The 14,562-nt window shown below is 55.4% G+C and overlaps 2 protein-coding genes and 1 long non-coding RNA gene across 8 annotated transcripts; 1 reads left to right on the top strand and 2 right to left on the bottom strand.

Annotated features, from left to right (window-relative positions):
• Positions 1-39: 39 nt before the first annotated feature.
• LOC117650885 lies at positions 40-3,161 on the top strand. The gene is made up of 7 exons (XM_034394517.1): positions 40-197; positions 804-941; positions 1,018-1,197; positions 1,280-1,891; positions 2,071-2,136; positions 2,262-2,360; positions 2,449-3,161. The coding sequence occupies exons 1-7, from the start codon at positions 164-166 to the stop codon at positions 2,610-2,612; spliced, it is 1,293 nt and encodes a 430-aa protein (XP_034250408.1). The 5' UTR covers positions 40-163; the 3' UTR covers positions 2,613-3,161.
• A 125-nt stretch (positions 3,162-3,286) lies between these two features.
• On the bottom strand, positions 3,287-11,922 carry LOC117650883 (SET domain-containing protein SmydA-8). 6 transcript variants are annotated; one of them, XM_034394509.1, is made up of 10 exons: positions 11,649-11,918; positions 7,407-7,599; positions 6,304-6,458; positions 6,075-6,212; positions 5,784-5,810; positions 4,984-5,214; positions 4,740-4,884; positions 4,159-4,646; positions 3,831-4,090; positions 3,287-3,750 (listed from the first exon to the last, which is right to left on the bottom strand). In XM_034394509.1, the coding sequence occupies exons 2-10, from the start codon at positions 7,440-7,442 to the stop codon at positions 3,527-3,529; spliced, it is 1,704 nt and encodes a 567-aa protein (XP_034250400.1). In that variant the 5' UTR covers positions 7,443-7,599; positions 11,649-11,918; the 3' UTR covers positions 3,287-3,526. The 6 variants fall into 6 exon arrangements, with proteins under 6 accessions (XP_034250400.1, XP_034250398.1, XP_034250399.1 ...); XM_034394507.1 differs by lacking the exon at positions 11,649-11,918 and adding an exon at positions 8,326-8,427; XM_034394508.1 differs by lacking the exon at positions 11,649-11,918 and adding an exon at positions 8,181-8,318.
• A 1,895-nt stretch (positions 11,923-13,817) lies between these two features.
• On the bottom strand, positions 13,818-14,556 carry LOC117650659. The gene is made up of 3 exons (XR_004588058.1): positions 14,194-14,556; positions 13,991-14,086; positions 13,818-13,912 (listed from the first exon to the last, which is right to left on the bottom strand). It is a non-coding gene; the product is annotated as an uncharacterized LOC117650659 (long non-coding RNA).
• Positions 14,557-14,562: the final 6 nt, after the last annotated feature.

The following is a 14,562-nucleotide window of genomic DNA, read 5'->3' as shown; positions in this document are numbered from 1 at the left end:
CTATACCAATCTGAATCTTAACCTAGTCTTAACTTTCAACTACGGATCTGAATCTTAATATGGTTGTCGGCTTTGTTTTCATTCATTTTGATTTTCAGGCTTGCTTGAACTTGGAGAAAATGTAGCAGTTTACGTGAAATACATGCTTAAGTAACTCATTAACATGGACAAGAAAAAGCTGAAAAGGAGCAAACAAGGTAAAACTTCGTGATATTTTATTATCTTTCCATGGAGACAAGCTACTAACGTAGGGAGACGCAAGGTTTGGGACACCCTCCGGTATTTCAACACTTTCAAACTATTTAATTGCGATAATCATCCAATTTTATCTGGTCTATGGAATCAGGAAGGATCATTGATGATGTTAATACCTTTTATTTGGCAATCGGTTGAATATTTCCCTGAAATAAACCACGAGAACTGCGTGTCACCAGGTCATGTCAGATCTCGCGAGAGAGAGGTCCGATTTTCTAACCTACGAAACTGAAGACTTTATTTATGTCGATGATATTTCGAGTGACAAATGTCATCTTCGTCATCCTACAGGATAGAAACTATCATAAGAGTAGTCGGATGTGACGAAAGTATCGCCAATTCAATGTAAAGTGTTAAAAAGAAACTCCGAAGTATGTCTGTCTCACTCCCTCCAAACTACATGACCTGGTGACAGGAAGCGGGACCTTGCGTCTCCCTACGTTAGTAGCTTGTCTCCATGATCTTTCTCTAAGTTGATTTCGTTATTCAGTTTTGTTTCTTTCGACAGTTCAACTAGCCTTTTCAACTAGCTCTATTATTTTTTTCAGAATCAGAACCAACAAATTCTGTCAATAACACTCCAAAAGAGAGTAATGAAATGTGTGATATCCTAGATGATCGTAGCAGTCCCGATTTTCTGAGTTCACAAGAATGTTTTTCTGTGGGTTGGGACTGGTCAAGCCACAGTGAGTATCAATATTCTTTCATTTTGATTCCTTGGAAAATTAGTTCTTCATACTGAATCTCTTATTGCTCTTTCAGTAAGTGGTAACAAGAAGCCCACAATTCGCTTTGTTGAACGACCTGCCCCCAAAAAATCTAAAGGAGTTCAACTCTTAGAATGTAGTCGACCAAGACGTCTGATACGGAACCGAAAGGCTGACAATTTTGATGACTCTGTATTTGTCAAGGAATTAAAATCCCTAGCAGCGGGATGTAAAGGTAAGATACAAGCATTTTAACTCTAGGACTGTCATGTATTATTTAAGTATTATTAACAATAATAAGTCCTAATTGCTCATAGGTATACCAGAAACCACATCACCTGTAGCATCGCCTCCATCCTTTCGAAGAAAAATGGAAGTGCTGGTCACACCTACATCTTTTAGAGAATCCATGCGAAGGACTACATGTTCGAAGAGTGTAGAGTCTTCAGCCAGTGCGACAACAACACCAAGTTCTTCTAAGGATAACTCTGAAGAAGAAGTAAAGGACAGCCTTGATGATCTTCTAGATGATTCATTGGGTGCAGACCTGCTCAAATTTACCCAAGACATAGAGCAGAGCTTAAAACAAAATGACTTTAAGACTCCAAAACCTCAGGATAAAGGATTTAATCTCTCTAGTGGGAAAAGAAGAAATCGACTCAGTCTTAGCTCTAAAAAGTCGACTACTCCGTTGCCCAAAAGTGTGTGTCGTAGAATTAATGATTTGTATGAAGAGAATCTCACATCAGTTGCTCCTAGACATGAGCCACAAGCCATAAATAATAACAATAAAGTTTCATCCAAGATAGAGTTTGATGACATAGATGAGGCTGTGATGTTATCCATTGGGAAACTTGAAGAGAAAGAAGTTGCTAAATCTGCAGATAAAGTTTCTAAAGAAAATGCTAGGACCTTTACTGAAGTGGCAGGTGAGTGTTACATTTCATATCAGTTATGACAACCACTTCTTACATTAGAAAATTTTATGTGTTGTTTCCTCTTGTGTGGGGGTTTATTTATTTTAATTTTTTTGTCATGATTGTAAAATTACCTCTAGAATTTTCTTTTTGTGTAAACACAGTTTATATGTGTAACTTATTTATTCCAGATGACAAAGGAGAGGACGACGACTTTGTGTCACCAGATTTATTGGATTTGATTGATGTTTGGGAAAGTGAGTATATTGCATTGTTGTTGTTGATTCCTTTGTAATACAGCAATAATAGTTGTTATTTTTAAAATTTGTATCATTGTAAATTATGTAATTAGCAACACATTTCTTTCCATATTCATCTTCAGAAGAGGCAACTCAAGAGCGTGAGAGAACGATCCGAGAATTAAAGGAGACTAAGTCACATTCTGCAAAAGAACAACCTCTTGTGAACAAATTTTCAAACAGTGAGTCATTTGGCTTTGCAGCATATTTAATTTTGAATGGTTGTTTACGTTACCACACTTTGTCTAATCTTCCTATTTTGTTTTGCAGAGATGTTTCCCAAAAAACAAGAGAAAGCAATTGGTGCAAGCAATCAACAGGTACCAAAAAAGACACTTTCTCTTTGTAAGACAAGCACCATCTGTACTCCAGAAGAGATTGAGAGGAAGCGACAAGATGCTAAAAAACGACTTCAATTAAAGAAAAAATGCTAATGATGGTATTGTTATAGTCTATGAAATCAAAATACCAGTATTTCTGTTTTGTGTTAAAAATGCAGGGGACGTGGACATTATGCCTGAATCAATATTTTTTTTTTATTTTTATGTGGTCTTTAATGCCCACTAAATCTGAATTTTTATTCCCAATGATTTTAGATTTGGAAAAGGTGTAATTGTGATCTATTTTATGCATTTACTTGGTTCTGAAAGCTTGTGACCATACTCCATTATGTTCGTTCAGGAATCTATGTTCATGCATGAATCTCAATCAATTATGATACTTTGTTTGAATAATTACAATAGAATTTTGTGTCAAGGTGATGCTGTGGCTCAAAGACAAATTTAACATTGACAGCCTTTTTTCGTTCCCTCGTTAGTCATCCTGAGACAATACCTTCTTTTATTTTGTATGTTAGTTTTATTTCCTTTTAGTTTAAGTTGATGTGTCCTATTATCAATGCTTCTCAGTTCAATTGTAGTCCTATTAATGATTGGTTTTGCTAATATGACACATTAAGAAATACAAAATTTATTAAACAATTATATTTGTTTACCAAGATATAATATTTTTTCCCTGTTGTGTCACTACATCCCCTCTACCTTTGCAGTTCAGTTCTGTTTCCTGAAGTTTAACAAGTACAAGGCAAAGTATACTGGAGATCCAACAATTAAAAAAAAAACGAATCTTTAATGGGATTGACACATTTTCTTAACATACATCCATTCAGTTCTTTTGGGGTTGGAAGGTGACGAGAGGCAACAACCCTCGAACGACGGCCTCTTGAATGCCACTGGGGTGCGGGCGGTGCCCGCTACACCAACAACGCTTGCCACTGCAAGTCCTGGACACGCAAAGCCCATGTCGTGCAGCACCTCACTCCCTGCCCGAAGTCCGGCTCGGGCTGGGCTCACTGCCACTGGCGCACTCTCTGCAGGGCCTCCTGGGCGGCGCGGCCCATGGCTCCCTCGGACGAGCACTCCGGCTCGAAGCTCAGGATGTGGGCGGCCTGCTCCAGGCACGCCGCCACCTCGCGGAGTCGCAAGCGCAGGTCCTTGCGGGAGATGCTGCGAGCCTCGAAGTGCCTGGTCGTCAGGATCATGATGGGCGCGTGCAGCTCGTACAGAGTGATCCCTGCAAAGCCAAACACTCGTGATTCAAAGCCACACAGTTATCCAACTCGCTTACACTAATTTGCCGCTCGCCGCCCGAACCTCTTAGTCGAGACACGCCCGGCTCGAGGATGTCGAAGACCCTGAGGATGTCCTTGCAGATGTTGAGCTTCCTCTCGAGCAGGTCGTCGGGCAGCTGGTGGATGAGGTAGCCATGCACCTTGCCGTACACCTGGGACAGCGAGTGCTTGGCGCCCAGCAGGTGGTAGTGGTTGGGGTGCAGCCTGGGGGAGTACTTGGCCACGAAGGCCTCCAGGCCGGCCACGTCGTTGGGGTCTATCGCCTCGGCCTCGTCCGTCAGCCTGCGACAGCCGGTCATTCCCCATCTCGCCAAAACCAAAATACTCTATGGCCATCGGGCTTTACTCACTTGTCGATGAGCTCCCTGGCCTGCGCTGCCGGCATCTCGTAGCCCGGGCAGGGGGCGGCCGGCAGCGCGGCCTGCTTGACGGCCTGCTTGACGGCGGGCCAGGGCGTGGCGTCCGCCAGGCCGGCGGAGCAGCGCCAGGGCGAGTCCGCCTTGAGGGGGTCCACGGGCAGCACGGCGGGCCGGCCGCAGCGCGGGCACACGAGCGCCGAGCACATGGTGCCCAGCTCGGTGGGGTCGGAGCACCGCGGGCAGCAGCAGTCGAAGAACTTGCTCTCCTTGAGGTGCTCGCGGCGCTTGAGCGTGCCCTGGATGGTGTAGGCGTAGCTCAGGGTGATGAGGCTGCCCTTGGGGATGTCGACGGACGCCCGCACGGCCAGCGCGCGCGTCTCGTCGTCGGCGTGCGACGTGTTGGGGGTGCAGTCGTGGGCCAGCAGGAACGCCCTGTCGTACAGGCCGCGCAGGCCGTCGCCCACCTCGAACGCGTTCACCTGCCGGCGTCACCAACGCGTCAACGCGTGTCAACGTGTCAACGTGTCAACCAATGGCTTGTTTGGGGCGTGCCGCGTCGCCGCGTGCCTCACCTCCAGGATGCCGCACACGCTGTGGATCTCCTCCTCGGAGAAGTGCTGCAGGCCGAACTCGCCGCGGATCCGGTCCACCACGCCCAGCTGGTTGGCCTGCCACACCGACGCTATTTTCCGCCGCACCTCGTCGTGGGACTGCATCCTACCCCGACGGAAACAGGAAAATAAAAATCAGCGCATTGCTGAGAGATTTTGGTGGCGGTTGCCCGTGCGGTTATTGAACCCGGGGAGTTGAACTGACCTCTGCACGGCCTTCCAGCGGACGGGGTCCTGCTTCTCGAGCAGCAGGATGCGCAGCGGCACGATGACGTTGTAGAGCGGGGTGCGGGCCTGCAGGTTCATGACGCGCCGCCCCGACGGCCCCGCGGCGGACAGCGCGGCGCACTCCTCGTCCGTGTGGCCCGTGAGGCCCTTGGCGTCCTGCAGCCCCGGGCACGCCGGGCTGCACATGGGCCACTGGCACCCCATGCACCTGCACCATGCACCGCGGCGAAAGGGCGACACGTTAGCGCGTTGGCCGGGACCAGGCTCAGCCTACGTTACCCTCGCCACGGTATGTACAACTTGTGTTAATAGGAGGTGGGCAGAGAAGTGTGAGGCTGGAGATGCTTGCGGACGACGTGTGTGGCGTTCGCTTGGGGAGGATGACAGGTAACACGGTAACAGGGACGAGGAGCGAGGAGCAACAAAACAAACAAAAACAGGTGCAATGTACAGTGAGTTTTGAGTTGTACGGGCAAAATGTACACTGTCTCCTCAGGGACATGCGCCACGGTACGACAGGGTAGGTGGAATCAACCAGTCAAAACGAGAATGTAATGAGGTAACATGCTGGAGCTGTCGGATAAAAACAGGGCATGAACAGTCCACTAGTGTCATCCAGGATCGAATGTTAATGAGGAGGTCCAAAATGAAAGTTTCACGGGGTATTGAGGGGAGAGATCTCGGTTCGTTTTCACTGCACACAAGGGATAAAAAATAAAACCGACCAAACACAAACAGTTTTACCATCACTTTCACTATATCATGACGCGAGCGTACCTATGACAGTCTTCACTCTCAGAGGACCTGACAACACAAACATGGAAGCACACGTTAAAGTTCCCTTCACGGTTTCCAGACCGGTACGAGGGGGAATGTTATGTACTACATTGCAGAGGCCCAGTGCGCCAGCATAGACGCCTCCCCTCCCCCTTGGGCTTGTACGCCCGCGGAGTCGAGCGTAGGCAACCCGCTGGCCCCTGGAGCTGGAACACCCTCCCCTCTCCGCCTCCCCGCCCTTCCCCCTCCACAAATGGACGCTGGCGGCTCGCTCGGGGAAACAAGTCTCACCTAATGTAGTTTTCGCCATCGAAGGGCTTGAGGCAGCCGAGGCAAACGGGCTTGGCGTTCTGGCAGGGCCCCGCCACCAGGGCGTCCTCGCGCAGGATGAGGTCTCCGGCGGCCACGTCCGTCGCGGCCACCAAGTACCTGTGGCAGGTGCAGGCAGGCAGTGCGTTTTAAACAAAACAAACAAGCGAGCCTTTCTGTCAGGTGTCACGGATAGCCTCCGTCTTCTTACCGACCCATGATGGGTGAAATCTTGACTCTATAGGGCCTCCCCTGCAAGTCCCAGTTCGGGTCGTCGGGGTCCTCATTGCTACTGTTGTTGTTGTTGTTGTTGTCGTCGTTGGGGTGCTGGTTGGGCTGCCGCTTGTGCTTCTTGCCCGTCTTGGACTGAAACAAAAGATCGCTGTCATGAGGAACAGTGCACAGACTCTTCTACCGCCCTGCTGAACCCCAAACAGAGGGGTGGCCGAAAATAATATCATCAATTTGAGGATGACCCTCCGCCGCCCGCCCGCGGTTTAGTGGCATAGGGGGTGCAGGGGGTTTAGGGGCGGTCCCGGTCGGTGCCCGTCGGTCCCCGTCGGTCCCCGCAGCGCACAATGCCAGCGGCTGCCAGAAAACAGGGCGGCCAACGTGTGGCGGCAAAATGTATAAATCGCGCGACACTGACATCGTTATGCGCGGTGCGAGCGATGCGCTGCACGGCACGGCACGGCACGGCTTGCGCAAGCCTTGCATTGCCTCAGCCTTAGCCTTTCAGCAGGCAGCAGTCCCCTGCCCTCTCTTCTTTTGTTCCTTTGCAACGATCGTAAAAGTGAAAATAGATCCATGCGGGGCGTGAACAGTGGCGAGCGGCCACCACCACCGTACGGCCCGAGGGGGTTAGAGCGAGCTAGAGCGAGCTAGAGCGAGCCCGAGGCGTGTTTGGGGGAGGGGGCTGCGGCTGGTGACGACCGCCCCGACAAACCCTGCAAACACTGACGTGGCGGATGAGGAAAGGGGGGGAGGGGCGATTTCATAAACAAAAGCCTAAAGCCAGCCCGAAGACATGTCGAGCTTCAACATGCCGGCCGCGGCCTTCGACTTGCGCGCCAATGGGGAGGGGACGGTGGTGGGGTTTCATTTTACATGTCAGTAAAAGTCTCCCCCCCCCCATTTTTTCTCCGGCCCAGAAAAGCAAAAACAATCAGCATAACAGCAACAAACAAGCCTCGGAACGTTTTGTCACGCATTCACTTTTGATGGTAACCCAAAGAGGCTTCTCTGTCCCATCCCACTACCTCGCGTATGGCTTCAAATCTGAGAAAATGGAAAAGGACTCTGTTCGAAACTCACATCTCGCTGCGTTCTGCCAGTCCCTCGGTCGCCCATTTTTGCGGTGGCGTGTTCAGCTCGCGTTAAAAGCCGCTCTTGGTGTCTTGCAGGATCTATGCGGCTGCCTATTTGCTCGACATGGCTGTCGTGGATGCCCAACTTGGCACAGTCCCATGCCAGTAGGCCAGCACAGCCAGCACCAGGCTGTGGGCTCCTGTTGGCAATCACCGTCTTAGCACCACACCCCACATTTTTAATAGGCTTAGCCTTAATTAACCTACAACCATTAAATCTAAAAGTGAGTCACACACGAAAAACACAATAATATGGTTTAGCCGACGTGGCTTTTGATTGAACTTGGTTCCCCACAAATTTGGGTCTTCCTGTTGCTCTGCAAATGTGTTATGTCTGCTGCACACAGCTGACGAGGGGGCATTTTCCCTGGCGCCGCCCCGCCGCCCCGCCGTCTCACGGCCGCGCGTCCCACCCAACCCGGCAACCCCCGCCCCGCCCCGCCGCGCCAACCCCCCGCCAACCCCCCGCCCCGCCGCGCGACACTGGGCGATCCATCAAAACGACCCGCCGCTGTGGCCAAAAGACGCGTAACTCGTCGAGTGTAGAAGCGTGGCCAAGAGGTTCCATCCCGGGCGAAGCGGGGCGGGGCGGGGCGGGGCGGGGCGGGGCGGGGCGGGGCGGGGCGGGGCCAAGGGCGTCGTTTCTACAGATGCTGCAGACGCCCACACTGGTATTTGCTGTCGCATCCACTACCACTAGCAAGATTGCCCGGTATCGTACCACCAATCCGGGCCCCGCCGTCCTGGACGGCTCCTCGTCACACTCTGGGGACACTCCGCAAGAGCAAAGAGGGAGAGGGTGGCGGGCTTATTGGGAGGGCACGGACGCGAGCACCGCGAGGGAATGCCCAAAGTTTGACGCGCACCTCTGCCGACAGGCCACACGCACTAACGCACGCGGGGCAAACGCGCAGGCCGCAGCAGCAGGCACACTGGCACACGCGGGCGCCGATAGCAGCCAAGACACTGTCCACTGTCCCCGTCGGACCGCGCCGCGCCGGCAGCGCGGCGGACTTCCCCGCCTGCCCGCCCCGCCCCATACCGCCGTGCCGCCACCCGCAGCCCCACGGCGACACACCGGCAGACTCAGACGCAGACGCGGCCAGCGCCAAGGGACCAAGGGCCGCCGAGTCGAAAAGAAAAACCTATCAATGCCTCGGCGGACTATTTCGGTAGGCCTCCAACGGCTAAGAGCCGTAGGCCCTGCGGGTCCCCCGTCATCAGCATGGCTGTGGCTCGGGTGAGGGTGACAGGAGGGTGCCCGGAGGGTGTCCAAGCCCCCCTTCCCCTGTCCCTCTCGGAGCCAATTGCCGCCCAGGTGTTCGGCGGCTCCCTTCAAGCCAGGTGCCATAACGGCGTCTCGAGGTGAGAAAGACGAAGCCTGGCCAACGCGGCGGGGTGCTGGCCTGCGTGGAGCGTGCCGTCGACGTGGGCAGGTGGCGTGCGGGCGGCGCGGCGGGCGGGCGGCGGGCGGGCGGCGTGCAGGCGGCGTGCGGACGCGGCGAGATGTGGCTTGGCCCGGCGCCCAGTGTGTGACTGCGCTGGGCACTCGCCATGGCACTCGCCACGGCACTCGCTTTGTGTCGCGCGGACGGCGGCACGGCGCCTCAAGTCTCGCCGGGGGCGGCGGCTGGAGCCTGCGGACACCTCCAGCCATCAGCAGATGATACCTTTGCCATAAACGTACGTAAAAAAGTAAGCAACGCAAGCGTGGGTGGGGCCTTTACGTGGTTTAGACCGGAAGAAAAATAATGAGAAATTGCATCTTGAGTCGTCGTCGGCGTCACCGGTATGACGTCAGTGCACCGGGTCGGCGTTGATCGATATCACAGTCCGTCGCTGTCTCTCTCGCACCCACACCCATAAGCGCGAGAGGGATGCAGCGACGAAAACGACTTTCGGAATCGTCCTGCTGGCCCCAGTGCCTCCTCAGTCTCCGCCGCAAAATCAAAGTCTCGCGGTGTCCTCGACACTCTTTTGATCCCCGCCGCTCTTTTACGCAGCTGCTCGGCGCTTCGCGCTTCGCCCAGACAAATAATGCTGCCGGTGTAGTAAGAATTGTGAAACAGGCCGCGAGAGCGAGTGGGCGCCGCGCGCACACACACACACACACACACACACACACACACACACACACACACACACACACACACTCCGCATTTCTCGAGAAATGTTCTCTATTATGCGAGGCTGTCTCGCAGCCCCCTTCCCCCGAGCCACTCGGGTGTATATGACGCTTTATTTTGGACCGGGTAGCGGCAAAGACATCGAGGCCTGCACTTTGTTTGTGGCGGGGAGTGGTGGGCGGTACTCTGGCGGTACTGCGGTACTGGGTGGTGCCGCGCTCGCTGTGCCGCATGCATTTCGATGGCACTGCTTGCTTCGGGCCAACGGCATGGTTCTTGCGATCCGCAGTCGCAGTGGCGTGGTCACGCTGTCCCCGCTCAAACTACCCCCGGCCCCTGGCCCCTGGCCACATTGTTGGGATCGGTTTCTGCTCACACAGTGTGGTTCGAGTTTCGTTGAAACGTGTCGGACACGCTCCTCCCACTCCCACGCCCGTCGCCACCACCACCGCCACCACCGCGAGGCTGCGTGCGGCGTAATGCGGCGTAGTGCGTGCAGCTGGCCGCACGCCAGACGTCCTGCCCTCGCCGCCCTCGCCGCCCGAGCCATTCTACTAGTGGAACCGTTATCAAGTCCATTAGCCGCGGACAAGGAGGAGGAAGAGGAGGAGCAGGACGAGCAGAAGGAGAAGGAGGGCGAGGGCGCGCCCATGGGTGCGCCGCGGCGCCGGCCGCATGGCAGGGCAGGGGGCAGGGCTAGGCAGGGCCACTGCGCGCTGCGCTTTTGGCCACGCTGCTGGCCGCGCTGGCCGCTGGAGCCCTTAATGGTAATGGTAATGGAGCGCCCGGCAGGTAGGCCGCACGGAAACTCCGGAGCGGCGGCGCGGCCTACCCGCCGGGCGCTTCGAGAGACTGAAAGGCCTACACACACATTGTTGCAGCGAAATGCACATTTTCTAAATTGATAATTCTGTTGGCACGGGGCACATGGCGCAAGGCCTTTGCGGTCTCGGTCTCGCTGAGCGCTTCACGCTGCGTGTTTATATTTAGTTTAATTGGAAGCGTGCAGGTAGGCCGCGGGGGCCACGGTCACCGCCTCGGCCAGCGGCAGGGCCGGCAGGGGCGGCGGGGGCGGGGCCGCGGGACCAGCCTGCACACCTGCGCCGCGTGTTCCGGCTGTTCCGCTGCCTATGGCTGCCTATGGCTGCCGTTGGTGGGTGCGAGGCGCGTGAGGGAAGGGACGGCCACCCTTTAGGTCTGTTCCGCTGCACTGCGCAATACTAGCCTGCTCCAAAATTGTAACGTCCATCTTTGGTGTTTTTACCGTCGCCATGGTGCCACCCAGCCGCACAGCCCGCCCCGGCCCGCCAAGCGCTGCCAGCACGCCTGGTGCCGAGTGCCAGCTGAACATTTGCCGCGGGCGACCGGCGGACCGTGTGCTGGGGGTGCTCTGCCGCCCTCGTCCTGGTTGCGCATCGCGCAATCTTCCTTCCGCCGCGCACCAAAACGTCAAACGCCCTTGTGCGACTTCCAACGTCCCCGCGCGCGCACCGGCCAAAGTCCCCCGCCCCCTCCCCCCGCCGAGACAGTGACAATGAATGAGCGCGTGACAGTCGTTACACGCACGCAGGCTCTCGCCCATTCACCTGCTGTTTACGTTTACCTTCGTCGCGCACCTCGTCGTATAGGACAGATCCGGTCGCGCCTTGCCCGGCCTTGCCGCTGGGTCCGTTTCGCGTGCCGACGGGAAGCCGTGTTGTTTTGTTCCCGTTGGAGGGCCGGAATAATGTTATGCTTGGCGGCGAACGGGACTTTCGGTGTTTTCCTACAGCATCTCCGATTTGTGTGTTCACGGATCGCCGGGTAAATGTTTGAGCAGCGGCCGCGGCGGACTAGACCGGGACGGGCCGGCCGGCTGCGGGGATCAAGGGGCTCAAGGCGTCTTCCCGGAACGCCGGAACGCCGGGGCCGCGGGACGCTTCGTGTGCAAACAAGGCGGCAAGAAAGCTAAGAGGCCTGCTCCCCTCGCACGCAGCCCTATCAACAGACCGCCATCGCCCGCCTCGCTGGAGACGGACGAGGCGGGACGAGGGCTTTGGTGGCGAAACAGGGCCGCGGCTCACCTTCTTCCGGGCCCCCATGGCGGCGACCGGGATGCGTTGTGCGGGGGAGGGTCTTGGAGTCACCGCCGCTCTCGCGCCATGTGTCGGCGGCGGCCGCCCGTCGTGCTGCGCGTCGTACTGCTTATCGCGGGTGCAGCGGGTTGGGGCGGCGCGGCGGCGCGACGCTCTCAGACCGGTTCCGGTGCGACTGGTGGCGGCGTGGTCTGGCCTAGGACTGGTGTGGCCTGCGGGGCGGACTGGCGGACTGGCCAGCAGGCCGCGTTGTGGCGGGTCGCTCCGCTCCTAGTGCTTCTCCACCCCCGCGCGCGAGGCCGTCGTCTGAGCGCCACAGCGCCGCCCTCAGGCCGGGGCCGGGGCTTATGAACCAGTCGTAAAGTACTCGGCCGCGAGGCTACACGGCCGCTGCTGCTCCACTGCCGCCGACCACCCCACATCATCATCGCTGTAGCACGGGCAACCCATTCCGCTGGGCCTTGCCGCCTTGCCGCCTGCCGGTGCTTGGGCGTGGTTTGCAGCCGTCCTTTCACAATGCCCCCTTTTTATGCACGCGATGCCCGCGTTTCCCTCTATTTCTTTGACTTTTAAATTCCCCGTCGTGTCGGCACGGCCAGCACGTCCACCGTGTCAAAACAACCGAAACAGCGCAGCGCCGCGCCGCGCGCCGTTTCCGTGGTCATCGAATCGGTGGCGTTGAGTGCCGCTTCTGGCCGCGCCGCCCGCCCGCCTTCGAAACAGTGAACAGCGCTGCCATTCCGCACCGAATTCATCCTTACACTGTCAGAACCCTGCTTGTCGCGTTCATTGCTTTCATTTTTGAATTAAAAAGTCTCTCTTTCCTCCGCGCTGGGAGGCGTTTCACCTTTGAACCCAGGGTTCCGCGCAGCTTTGCGTTGCTTAAAACAAAATTAACCGAGCGTATACGTGTGTCATCAATTAGGTTAATTAGCACCGGGTCGAAGCTCAGGGTGTGTGTGCGTGTGTGTGTTCCGAGCTACTGCACCGGAATGCGGTCCGCAGTGGGCAGTGGGCCTGCCGCGCGGCGCCGTGCGGCCACCCTTGTCGCCCACTTGTCATCCACAGTGCTTATTGCCTACGACATTCCCTCGCACGCGCCTCGCCTGCCTCCCCTGCCTCGCCTCGCCCCCGTCCCCAACCTGGCCGGCCAGGCTGGGCTGGGCCAGGCTGGCTGGGCCAGGCCCCACGCCGAGGGCATTCCCCGAACATCGCCGTCCTCTCGTTCGCCAGCTGCCGACACGCACGACGCCTCGCCTGAAGGCAGGCAAACAGTGTGACATGGCCCCCTCCGAAATTGCGAACGGACTTTCAACAAACGGCCCCGCCAAGCATGAGCCTCTCAGTTACGTGGAGGCGGTCAAAACTCCAGACGCGTTTCGAGGTCCGGAGTCCAGAGTCGCTAAACATGACTTTAACCGAATGTGTGACCCCACCAATGGATGTTCGGAGAGCAATCTATTGGTGGGATCACACGTCGGTTTGAGTGCCATTTAGCGACTTAGGAGCCCAAAACGCGTCTCGAGTTTTGGCCGCTTAGCCCACTGTGAGGCCTCCTCATGGACTTGTCGGGCCGTTGGGCGGCGAATGGCCTTGCACGCCTTGCACCCTGGCCGGGCCGGGCCCAGCGCAGCCCAGCGGCCCAGTGCTGGCTGCGCATTGGCTCGCTCCACCCTGCTGCAGCCGTGCTCGGCCGTGCTGCCCTGCCAATACGCCGTGGACCCGAATAGCGCGAATTTCCTGGCGAGGGACGCGGGCGGCAGGCGGCGCAGGCGGCGGCGCGACTTGCGGGCCGCGTCGGGCAAGTCCCCCGAGAGCTCCAAGCTGGGCGTGACTGGCGTGACGAGGAACGAGAACTAGGGGCCGGCCCGCCAGGCCCGCCAGGCTGCAAAGGGCGGCGCGGGCCGTCGCTGCTCCGCCTACGCTCGCAACAACGGAACGGAGTGACCGGAGTGACTGACTAAATGCTGACGCCAGCCTTCAAGGCGCGGGGCGCCCCCTGCCAGAGTCCCGATAGAGCCCTCATTACCCCTTCGGGCCCCTAAGTCCCGAGACGCCCGCGTAGGCAACCCGCATCATATGCCCCTGTGGACAGGTAAAAGATACACAGACTCTGTCGGGAGCTGCTACACTGGCGTTGTGAGTCAAAAGCCGGAATATGTCAAAAATAAAACGCTTTAATGCCAAAATTATTTTTTTCAGATTTTTTTTTTTTTGTGTAGAACGATGTTTTAGAAGGAGGAGTTCCAAACCTGCACCAAGGATGTTCTAAGTCACTTTTTTTATAGTTTACACAAAATCATTTTGAAATAAATACGAGCCAGACTCACCAATTTCTTGTATTATTGTTGCTGTTATTTCCTGCTTCCTCTTTGTTTTAAAGATAGGATGCTTTTGTTGACTGCTACACTGACGCATTAAAAAATCTAGAAAAAAGAGATGGAAAAACAATTTTATAAATTTAACCTGAAAGGGGTTTGTTTACAAACACAAACATTGTTTTTTTTTCTAGTGACATCATTGTATCACACACCGTAATTCGGTTGGTGCCACGAACAAAGTCCGAATTAGTTTCTTTTTCTCTATTTTACGAATCAGTCGCCCTGGTAGAGCTTCCACAAGTATATAACTACAAGAATGAAAACTATTCTGAGAAGGACAACAGTGGTGTTCCACCGGCCCTTCTGCTGGGGCCGAATTTCGCAAGCTCGACTCTCCTGACGGTCCCACTCTATGATATCGCTCATGATGCCTGATAAATTGTAACTTATGGTACAAAGTATACTTCTGCGGAGAAGTTGGAATGCTGTTTTTCTGACATTCTTCGTGTCTTCTAAATAACTTTAGTTCTCTCCGCCGCAGCAGAAGGCAGACGCTGTCTGCTGGATGCCGACAAATGACG

This window comes from Thrips palmi, unplaced genomic scaffold (genome assembly GCF_012932325.1).
Source record: "Thrips palmi isolate BJ-2018 unplaced genomic scaffold, TpBJ-2018v1 HiC_scaffold_5, whole genome shotgun sequence".
NCBI classification, from domain to species: domain Eukaryota; kingdom Metazoa; phylum Arthropoda; class Insecta; order Thysanoptera; family Thripidae; genus Thrips; species Thrips palmi.
Note: the sequence above shows the minus strand (reverse complement) of the source record. Positions and strands in the feature narration are given on the sequence as shown.